Source organism: Anomaloglossus baeobatrachus, chromosome 2, assembly GCF_048569485.1.
Source record: "Anomaloglossus baeobatrachus isolate aAnoBae1 chromosome 2, aAnoBae1.hap1, whole genome shotgun sequence".
Taxonomy (NCBI): Eukaryota; Metazoa; Chordata; class Amphibia; order Anura; family Aromobatidae; genus Anomaloglossus; species Anomaloglossus baeobatrachus.
Window position 1 is genome coordinate 95,010,962 of NC_134354.1, and position 11,680 is coordinate 95,022,641.

Below are 11,680 nucleotides of genomic sequence, written 5' to 3' on the forward strand. Positions count from 1 at the left end.
GGGTTGTCCAAGCTTGGGGCAGACGTCTGCAGACTGGTGACTACTCACAGCATACAGTGTACCCACTGTTAGTGTACTCTGGTGGCGGAGCAGGCGGACGTGTGACCGCATGTATGCGATTTGCGTATTTGAGGTCATATGCCAACTAGCCTTGAGCGAGACCGGACACGTTGAGTTGAAATATGGCCGGATGTATAAAAATTGCGTACTTGTGGTTACATGACCGCCTGAACCAGAGAATCTTCACAGTGCACGATGTGAGCATTCACATGTCTAGTCACATAGTGACTGCAGACTTATGGCCCAAGCCTGGACAAGACGTTTAATAATTGTATGTAAATAAAACATAAATTCTTATTTTAACTCCTTTTGATATTTATTTAAGTAGATTAATTTTATTTAACAGGCGTAGAAGTTGGTCCTCAACCCCAAGGTGTTATTCGAGCAGATATTCTGCATAAAATGAGGGATGTAGTAAAGTACGCACTTGACTTCATGCAGCAGTTTAATGAAGGTACATATACTGTGTGTAAATTATTATGTGCTAAATACAAAGAATGACTTCATAGAAAATCTAGTTATCTGCAACTGGAGCTATTCTCAAAACAGGTGTCCCTGCATTTTGGGCTGATGTATATCAGAGCAGATGTCACAGACAAAGCCTAGATAGGGGAGGACTATTGGGGCATGTGCCCATGGTGTTGGGTTGCAGCAGGGGGAAGTGGTGTCAACAATAAACCACTTGGCCTTCCCCTGGTATGGCGGCTGTACATGGCTAGGATGGCATATTGAATCAATAATCTGGGCAATGGAAAAGCTGGCTTCCCACCATCCTGGTAATTTAGGGGGTATCAACAATCCAGTCCTCCTTTTGTTAGGGTGTTTAGAAGCACACTTTTTTTTTTTTTTTTTTTAGGCTCCTGTCTGAGTAGGTTTTAATGAAATCCTAATCAATAGTTCCAGGAAAAAAAAAAACATTTTATGATATATGAAGAGCTATTCACTCATAACAAAACTACAGTGTTTCGGTCAAATTTATTAATGTGCATTAGGGGACGTGTTCTAAAATGACAATTATGAAACGTCTATAGTAATCATTTTACCACTGTTATAAAAGTATGATCCAATAGTTTTGCCATTTTCTGTTTTATGACTTTTCCTTCTTTGTAAATACCGTACATTGCAGGTACAGCATTTCCATCTTGCAATATTGAAGTATACAGAGTACTCGAAAAGATAGAATATCCAAGAAACGACAATGGTGACCTTACTGCAATTATTCATCCAAGCCTCCAGGTATGCCACGTTAAACTGTTACAAAAACTATTACCAAATCATTAATATGTATCTGTAGCATGTAGGGAGTCGTTAGTCGTGGGCGAGGCATTGCTTCCTGTTGCTTCAGTGCGCTACATGAAAGAAACGATAATGGCTGGGTGTGTGGACTTGTGTAGTGTGGGCTGTATACCCATGCAGGCTATAGCTTCGGCTGACAAGACCAAATGATGACTCGTTCCAACAAGAAGACCACGAGTTCAGTTCAAACGACAAAGCTTTACTTAACAGTTCCTCATCAACAACTTTATACACGAGATAGTGAGCTCATAACTACCAGCACATTTCAGCAATAAAAAGCATGTTCAGATACACTTTCAGTTCCATCTGGATTGTTCCAACACGACCGAATCTACAGTTGAAACCAGACGTTTCCCTCCACTCTCTATAAAGACACATCTGCATGTTTTTCTCACTCTATCTGACATGAAATCAGAATAAGCGTTTCCTGTTTTTAGTCAATTAATATCCAAAATTATTTATATTTACCAAATGCCAAAATGAGAGAGAGAGAATGTTTGTTTGTTTTTTTTAAGGCATTTTTATTACTTTCTGCAAAGTTAAAAGTTTACATACATTTTCATTAGTATTTGATACCATTGCTGTACAACTGTATGACTTGTGGCAAACATTTTGAATATAATTCCACAAGCTTCTCTCAATGGTTGGTAAGAATTCGGATCCATTTATCCTGACAGAAGTGGTGTAACTGAGCCATGTTTGTAGGTCGTCTTTCTTGCACCGGCCTTTTCCGCTTTGCTATAAATTTTCATTAGGATTGAGAACAGGGCTTTCTGATGACCACTCCAAAACATTGACTTTATCCTTAAGACACTTTGTAACCAGTTTGCCAGCTTCCATCAGCACCTTCACAAGGTCATTTTGCTTTTGTTCTTGGGCATGATATGCACATGTCTGACCAAAGCACGTTCATCTCTCTCGCACTCTTATCTCACACACTAGTCCCTCTCAGCCCGTTTCCTTGAGCTGTAAGCAACTTGGAGCCTGGCTGCTAGAATTTGGACCCTTCTGTCTGAGGGCCACTCTGTTAAAGGTCTGTCTTTTGGTTTTAATGCATTCCTGTGTTCTGTGTCTCATTCGATACGTCAGGACAAGCTACCTTCCATCCGGTCTCCTTTCTTCTTCTCTTGCCAGAGATCACCAACTACATGCGGCCTGATTGACATTCAGACAATATGTCCGTTTTTGTCATTCACTGGCTTCTAACTAACTTGTCTAGTAGGGAGAGAAGCTATTTCCTATCAGCTAACTCTTCCCACTGGGGGCTAGTCCCAACATTTAACTATTTCTCACCCTACAGTCTGGCAACCACATATTATACTGCTATGCAATATGCGTAAACATATTATAACATATTACATGACTACATATCGCAGTTCACAGGGCACCTTATTTACAATGACCTCTCAACAATGTGAGACATGATACACACTATGTAAGTGGATTGGTTTCTTCAGTGAAATGAACGCAGCAGGAACCAGTCCACCTCCTTACATATCCATAACTCCTCCTGCAAGGTATTAAATGAAAAAGAGACAATATAACACTACAAGTTTTTAAAATAGTCACCTAGTTTGTTATTAAAACACTATTTCCTTTTTTGTGGAGTGTTCATCATACACTGTAGAGGTTTATGATTATGACCTAAGTAATATTCTGTACCCTAATATATAGCTCTGACCCAAAAATAGGACTCCAAATACAAAGGAAGATGAGAGCAATCTCTTGGCCACCTCCTCTCCTATGAGTTTTAGCTACATGAGTTGCCACTATGGTAATGATGCCCATTATCTTAACCTCATAAAGGGGCAGCACAGTGGCTCAGTGGGTCCAAATCCTGCCAAGGACAACATCTGCAAGGAGTTTGTATGTCCTACCCGTGTTTCTATGGATTACCTCCCACATTCCAAACACCTAGAGATAGGGAATTAAGATTGAGCCACAATGGGGACAATGATTGATAATGTCTGTAAAATGCTGTGGAATTAATGGTGAACTATAAGCATGTAAAATAATGTACTACGCTCCTTGGATTCAGCTAGGTATGAAAGGGTAGTTCTTCATAGGATCTAATTCACTTATGAACTACCAATATAGTAATATCTAGAATGTCATGACATATGTGGGACTTCTGATAGTCGGGTCCCTTCAGTTTATATCTTGCATAGAGAACCATGATGTATACCTGCCAACGCTCCCGACTTTGAAGGTATGGTCGGGGGGCATTCCTTGGAGGTTTACGACATTTCTTGGTGTGGAAGAATGTTGTGATGACTGTTAGTAACTGTATACATGGGGATGTGCTGCTCTCTGTACAATGGCGAAGCCAGGAACATTGCTTTACCGATAACATTTGTGAAGAAGGATCAGTGAAGGTTCTTCTCTCATGCACTGGCTGATCAGTAATGGATGTCATACGTTCGTAGTTCCCCAGTACAGACTATAGAAGGTAATCCCCTTTCAATATTTTACTTTTATTTTCCAGGATCAGGACTGGAAACCTCTGAATCCTGGCGACCCAATGTTTATTTCAATGGATGGAAAAGTTACCTGTTATGAAGGAGAAAATACAGTTTATCCAACTTTTGTGAATGAGGCGGCATACTACGAGAAAAATCAGGCATTCGGCAAAACTGAGAAAGTGACGCTGAGTGCAGAAGCTATCCAATGTAGCTCTATGTAACAAAATAATGCCTTATCTTTGTTATTGAAGAGAATTGTGGGGCTTTTTCTTTACAGAACCATAAATGTGCAGGTTTTGGACCACAAGCTATTTGTTAACAATAACATAGTAGCATTTGTAATGGACTTCTAATATTACACTGTTCTTGGCCATAAATGTCTATTTCTATCATCTTAGGGTTGTGACTGTATTTTGCAGGACACTATAAAACAGAAAAACACAAATTATTCTGTATACACAAAGGCAAACTTGACTATATCCAGGGATGGTGGACCATTGGTGGTGCCCATGCTGTTCCCTCCTTTTTGATGCTTCACCTCTCACTTTTGTAATATAAAGTAAGACTATGTCCTGTATGATAAAAGCGCAGAGACGGAAATATGTCCCATTCCAGTCTAAGGTTTTTGCAGACACCAGCCGCATGTTTAGGTCTTGTAGGGAGGAGTCCCAGTAGCTCCTGAATATCTGTGCTCCCCATGTACTGTGCTGCATTGGGTTCTACATTATCATCTGTTTCCATTTTTACATCCACTAAAAATAGACATTTTTCTCCCAAACACCATTCATTTTGCGTTTGTATTTTCCAACTCTCAAAAATGTACACTGTCTGTGTTTTGTTTTAGTTTTTTTTATACTAAAATGATGCCTTCCTGTATTCATCAGTTTCTGATCCTCATAGTCGTGGTTGGCCAAATCTGATCTACCAACATATCTGTGAATAGGACACGCTTTAAGTCTCCTGAATTGGACATGCATTTTTTTTGTCTTTTCTTATACAGATATGTGTGTATAGTTCCCTAAAACTCTGGGAAAATAGAAAAAAAAAATCACAGGGGTGTGTACCACGGATGTGTGACTATAGCGTGGCCTATGGCTGAGTTCACTTAACCATTTGCAAAATTGTCTGTTTTATGTCTAGAAAAAACTGACAATTTTTCATCTATATTGTAATCTGTATGTTTGGTTTGTACATCCATATAGCATCTGGTTTTTTACATTGACAATTTAATAAATAATCTAAATATAAATAGAGCTTCTCATGTTTATAATTGTAATGTATCCATAAAAAACACCTGACTTACAGATGATAACCAGGATGGGGTCCATCTTTTAAGCACCTATTGATTTATAATGGACAAGTTTGATCCAGATTTTTTTTTTCCCTTGTAAACACTCAGATTACAGTAAAGGAAATAATTATTTGATCCCTTTCTGATTTTGTAAATTTGCCCACTGACAAAGGCATGAACACTCTATAATTTTAAGAGTAGGTTAATTTTAACAGTGAGAGAATATCAAAAATTAAATCCAGAAAATCACATTGTATAAATGTATTTCTCTCTGCAGAATGCAAATAAATGTATATTAGTATTTGATCCCCTACCAACCATTAAGAGTTCTGGCTCCTACTTAGACGCTCCTATAGACAGCTGTTTTAAATGGTCACCTGTATAAAAGACTCCTGTCCGCAGACTCCAACCTCTACAACATGGGCAAGACCAAAGAGCTTTCTAAGGATGTCAGGGACAGGATCATAGACCTGCACAAGGCTGGAATGGGCTACAAAACCATAAGTAAGACGCTGGGTGAGATGACAACTGTTGGTGCAATAGTAAGAAAATGGTAGAAATTCTAAATGACTGTCAATCCACATCGATCTGGGCACCATGCAAAATCTCACCTCGTGGGATTTCCAGGATTTAGGAGGAAGGTGAAAGATTAGCCTAAAACTACACGGGGGGAGGGGGGGGGGCTTGTTAATGATCTCAAGGCAGCTTGGGACAAATGTCACCAAGAAAAGCATTGATAATAAATTATGGCGTAATGGCTTAAAGTCCTACAATACCTGCAAAGTCCCACTGCTCAACAAGGTACATGTGCAGATCCGTCTGAAGTTTGCCAATGAACAATGACCCAAACATACAGACAAGGCAACAAAGGAGTGGCTCAGAAAGATGCACATTAACCCCATAGCGACGGCCTAACGTCTCAAGACGTCGGAAAAACAGGGTACTTATTCTGTTCCGACGTCTTGAGACGTCAGGCCGGAAAAAGCTTGTAGCGCCCCCCAGTGACGAAAAATCTCGGGGGTTTCAGCTACCGGAGGTAGCTGAGACCCCCAAGATTATGAATCGGGGTGTTTTTTTTGGACCCCGTTAATGCGATCGCCGGTATACACCGTATACCGGCGACAACATTAAAAAAAAAAAAATGGCCGGTAAAATTGATTTATTTCTCATCTGACGTGATCAAACATGTCAGATGAGAAATAAATATAATCCTCTAGTGCCCCCAAAGCCCCCGGTACCGGAGAGTCCCCCCACCACCCCTACCCCCCCTCCGGAAAATCCAAGATGGCGCCGACGCGCGCTGAAAACTCCCGCCGCCGCCGCCTCTGCATTCATTTCCCTCCGATCTGAAATGATCAAACATTTCAGATCGGAGGGAAATGTCCTCCCCCTGACCCCTCCTCCGGTACACCGGAGCCCTCTGGTCCCCGGAGCCCCCTCCGGTTCTCCAGAGCCGCCTCCCCCCTCCCCCCTCCCCCCTCCGGAGCGTGGAAAATGGCGGCCGCATTCATCCTACTCTTTCTGCCGCATGTGACACGTCACATGCGGCAGAAAGTTGTCCCCAGGTCCCCCCGTCACCCTCCGTCACCCCCCCCCAGCCCCCGGTCATACGTTACCTGGCTGCTGGTGCTCCGGCCCCGCGATCACGCCGCCTCCTTCTCTTGAATGCTGGCGGCGCATGCGCAGACAGCGGCTGTCAGCTGGATCCCTGCACAGGGATCCTGCTGACGTCGCTGATGCACAGGCTCCACTGTGGACCGGGGGAGGGTGAGTGCAGTGATCTGCAGCCACACTCCTCACATGGAGAGGCTGCTGTTCCAGAAAATGGGGGGTACGTTCTGTGAGCGTGCCCCTCATATTCTGGAATGAGGTTACTGCAGGTCACTCTGCCCTAGGTTGGACCGGGGCAGTGTGAGTGCAGTATTCTCAGATTACTGCACCCACACTGCTCATGGAGAGCTTGCTCTTCCAGAAAATGGGGGATACGTTCCCTGAACGTGCCCCCCATATTCTAGAAGATCCAGAGACGGCGTGGGACCTCAAAAATGGATTACAGCGACCGAAATTTATTTATTTACAATAAATTGGTAAAAGAGGAATGTTTCGGGGAGTTTTTTTTCAAATAAATTTTTTTTTTGTCTTTATTTTTTTCTATTTCTTGACTGGGTTAGTGATGTCGGGTATCTGTTCAGATGCCGTGACATCACTAACCCCAGGGCTTGATGCCAGGTGACATTACAGCTGGTATCAACCCCATATATTACCCCGTCTGCCACCGCACCAGGGCGCGGGATGAGCTGGAGCGAAGCGCCAGGATTGGCGCATCTAATGGATGCGCCACTTCTGGGGCGGCTGCGGCCTGCTATTTTTAGGCTGGGAAGAGTCCAATAACCATGGCTCTTCCCACCCTGAGAATACCAGACCCCAGCTGTCTGCTTCACCTTGGCTGGTGATCTAATTTGGGGGGACCCCACGTTTTTTTTTTTTTTTTAAAAAACGCCTGGGGAGCCCTCCAAATTGATCACCAGCCAAGGTGAAGCTGTCAGCTGTGGTTTGCAGGCTACAGCTGTCTGCTTTACCCTAGCTGGCTATCAAAAATAGGGGGGACCCCACGTCGTTTATTTTAATTAATTTTTTGGGGGGCTAAATACAAGGCTAGGCACCCTTTAGTGCCACATGAAAGGCACTAAAGGGCGCCAGCTTAGAATATGCAGGGGGTGGGACGTTATATTTGTTTGACATCTATCCATTCATCCATTGTAGCATTTTAGGCTGTGCGCCCACAATCGGGATTTGCAGCGTTTTGGGCGCAGAGTGTTTTCCCTGCGTCCATAACGCTGCATTGTGCAGTAGAAGCACAGTGGAAGGATTTTTAGAAATCCCATGCCCAATGTACTTCTCTTCTCCGCAGCATAAACCGACCTGTGGCGCAGCTAGCCGAGCCTCAACATGTCAATTTATGCTGCGGAGATGAGTGTTCTCTGCAGGTAGCATAGAGCTCCACAGCGGCCTGAACCCAAATCGTGGGCATGGGCAGCTGCGTTCTCCCGTGGACAACACTCACATCTCTGCAGGAAGGCTGACACTGTGTACTAGACGCCGTGTCGCTGGATCATGGCCACATAGCCTAAAAGTGAGACATTTGTTGCTACAGCAACATTTTTGTGAAGTACCTGTGGATTCAAAATGCTACTATACTCCTGAATAAAATCCAGTTTCCAAAATGGGGTCACTTGTGGGGGTTTCTAATGTATAGGTACCCAAGGGGCCCTGCAAATGTGACATGGTGCCCGCAATTTATCTCAACTTTTCCAGAATTCAAATGGTGCTCCTTCCATTCCAAGCCCTCCCATTTATCCAAACAGAGGTTTTTGGCCACATGTGGGGTATCCCTGTGCTCATAAGACATTGGATAACAACCTGTTGGGTCCACGGTTTGTTGTTGTCTCTTGAAAAAGTGAGAAATTTGATGCTGAAGCAACATTTTTGTGAAAAAAATGAAAATTTTCAATATGGCAACCTAAGCTTATCAAAATCTGTGAAGTATTCGTGGATTCAAACTGCTCACTATACACCTAGATAAAAGCCTTGAGGTGTCTTGTTTCCAGAATGGAGTCACTTGTGGGGGACAGCCACTGTTTAGGCACCTCAGGGGCTCTCCAAATGCAACCTGGCGTCCGCTATTGATTCCAGCCAATTTTGCAGTCAAATGGCACTCCTTCCCTTCCGAGCCCTGCTGTGCACCCAAACAGTTGATTTCCACCACATATAAGGTATCGCCAAACTCAGGAGAAATTGCACAATAAATGTTATGCTGAATATTTTCCTTTTACTCTTGTAAAAAAAAAAGCTACCTGGTTGAAATAACAATTTTGTGGTAAAATTTTATTTTTTTTTTTTCATGGCTCAACGTTATAAAATTCTGTGAAGCACCTGGGGGTTCAGGGTACTCACCAAACATCTAGATAAATTCCTTGAGGGGCCTAGTTTCCAAAATGGGGTCACTTGTGCGGGGTTTCTGCTGTTTAGGTACCTTAGGGGTCCTCCAAATGTGACATGGTGCCCGCAATCTTTTTCAGCCAAATTTCCTTTCCAAAATTCAAATATTGCCCCTTTCGTTCCAAGCCCTCCCATTTGTCCAAACAAAGGTTTCAGACCACATGTGAGGTATCACCGCGCTCATAAAAAAGTGGTTAACAAACCTTGAGGTCAAATTTTTGGAATTACCTCTTGAAAAAGTGAGAAAATTGATGCTAAAGCAACATTTTTGAGAAAATTATTAAAATTTTCAATATGACAACGTAACGTTAACAAAATCTGTGAAGTACCTGTGGATCTAAAATGCTCACTATACCCCTAGATAGAAGCCTTGAGGGGTCTAGTTTCCAAAATGGTGTCACTTGTGAGGGATTTCTTCTGTTTAGGTACCTTAGCGGACCTGTAAATGCAACATGGTGCCCGCAATCTATTTCAGCCAAATTTGCTTTCCAAAATTCAAATATTGCTCCTTCTGTTCCGAGCCCTCCCATTTGTCCAAACAGAGGTTTCTGATCACATGTGGGGTATTGGCGCGTTCATAAGAAAGTGGGGAACAAGTTTTGGGGTCCATTTTGTTGTGTTATTTCTTCTAAAAGTGAATAAATTTGGGTTAGAGCAACATTTTTAGGTAAAATTTAATTTTTGCTTTTTTTTCATTCCACATTGCTTTTGTTCATGTGAAGCACCTGAAGGGTTAATAAACTTCTTGAACGTGGTTTTGAGTACTTTGGGGGGTGCAGTTTTTAGAATGGTGTCACTTTTGGGTATTTTCTATCATCTAGGCCTCTCAAAGTCACTTCAAATGTGATGTGGTCCCTAAAAAAATGGTTTTGTAAATTTTGATGTAAAAATGAGAAATCGCTGATAAACTTTGAACCCCTCTAACTTCCTAACAAAAAAAAATTTTGTTTCCAAAATTGGTCTGATGTAAAGTAGATAAGTGGGAAATGTTATTTATTAACTATTTTGTGTCACAGAAATCTCTGGTTTAACGGTATAAAAATTCAAAAGTTGAAAATTGCAAAATTTTCAAAATTTTTGCCAATATTCAATTTTTTTCATAAATAAACGCAAAAAATATTGTCCTAAATTTGGTACTAACACGAAGTCCAATATGTGACGAAAAAACAATCTCAGAATCACCGGGATCCGTTGAAGCGTTCTAGAGTTATAACCTCATAAAGTGACACTGGTCAGAATTGCAAAATTTGGTCTGGTCATTAAGGTGAAAATTAGCTCCGTCACTAAGGGGTTAAGGTCCTGGAGTGGCCTAGTCAGTCTCCAGACCTTAATCCCAAAGAACGTATGGAGGGAGCTGAAGCTCCAAATTGCCATGAGACAGCCTCAAAATCTTAATGATTTAGAGATGATCTACAAAGAGGAGTGGAGCAAAATTCCTCCTGACGTGTGTGCAAAAATCATCATCAACTACAAAAAACAACTGACTGCTGCGCTTGCCAACAAGGGTTTTACCATCAAGTATAAAGTCTTGTTTGCCAGAGGGATGAAATACTTATTTCTCTCTGGAAAATGCAAACAAATTAATATAATTTATACAATGTGATTTTCGGGATTTTATTTTGGATATTCTATCTCTCTTAAAATTAATCTACCCTTAAAATTATAGACTGTTCGTGTCTTTGTCAGTGCCTCAAAGTAATCAACTGAAGTAAAGCAGAGTCGACAACAGTGGCGGCCCCTGCGCCAGCCAAGATCACCAAGGGGTCTAAGTGCCTGCGGCCCACAAGAAGCAGATAAAATGACACTATGGGAACAGATGATATGTGAGAATAATTTTTTGTGGATTTGTGTCTGAAACAGCGGCATAATAGGGGACCGGAATGAGGAAATTACTAAAGGATTGGGCACATTAGTAGAGGGCTCATTACTACAGGGGACAATATGGGCACATTCCTACAGGAAACAATATGGGCACATTACTTCAGGGCACAATATGGGCACATTCATACAGGAGACAACATGGGCACATTACTACAAGAAACAATATGGGCACATTACTACTTTTAGCTGCTGCATCTCCCACCCTAGGCTTATACTCGAATCATTAAGTCTTCCCAGTTTTTTGTGGTAAAATTAGGCTTCTACTCGGGTAGGCTTATACTTGAGTATATACGGTAATTATGCAAACCATTATCAGGTCCTGAGTAGGGATGAGCAGACCTATGGAAGTTCAGCCGGTCTTTAGTTAAAAGTTCAGTTCGGGACCCAAACTTAACCCCTGTGCCTGAACCCCATATAAGTCAATGGACACCCGAACTTCTGTGTTGTACTAAGGGCTATGGGGATGTAAAAGGTAGCAAAATGTGGGCAATTGTCCTGCAAACAAATGTAAATGAAAAATAAATAAAAAAAATGGCATGGAATCCAGGCTATTTTTGATAACCAGCACAGATAATGCAGACATTTGTGGGCTGCAACCCTCTGCTGTCAGTTTTACCTTGACTGATTATCAAAAATTGAATGGAACCCATGTTGTTGTTGTTTCTTTTTTTTTTTTAATTTAAAAAAAACC

The 11,680-nt window shown here is 41.9% G+C and overlaps 1 protein-coding gene across 2 annotated transcripts in view; it reads left to right on the plus strand.

Annotated features, from left to right (window-relative positions):
- ASPA (aspartoacylase) overlaps positions 1-5,211 on the plus strand; it is a 44,759-nt gene extending 39,548 nt beyond the window's left edge. For both annotated transcript variants that reach the window (XM_075335179.1, XM_075335180.1), the window contains 3 exons: positions 407-514; positions 1,187-1,296; positions 3,842-5,211. In XM_075335179.1, the coding sequence (XP_075191294.1) occupies positions 407-514; positions 1,187-1,296; positions 3,842-4,039 (416 nt within the window). In that variant the 3' untranslated portion in view covers positions 4,040-5,211. The remainder of the gene's footprint in view (positions 1-406; positions 515-1,186; positions 1,297-3,841) is intronic.
- The last annotated feature ends 6,469 nt before the right edge of the window (positions 5,212-11,680 follow it).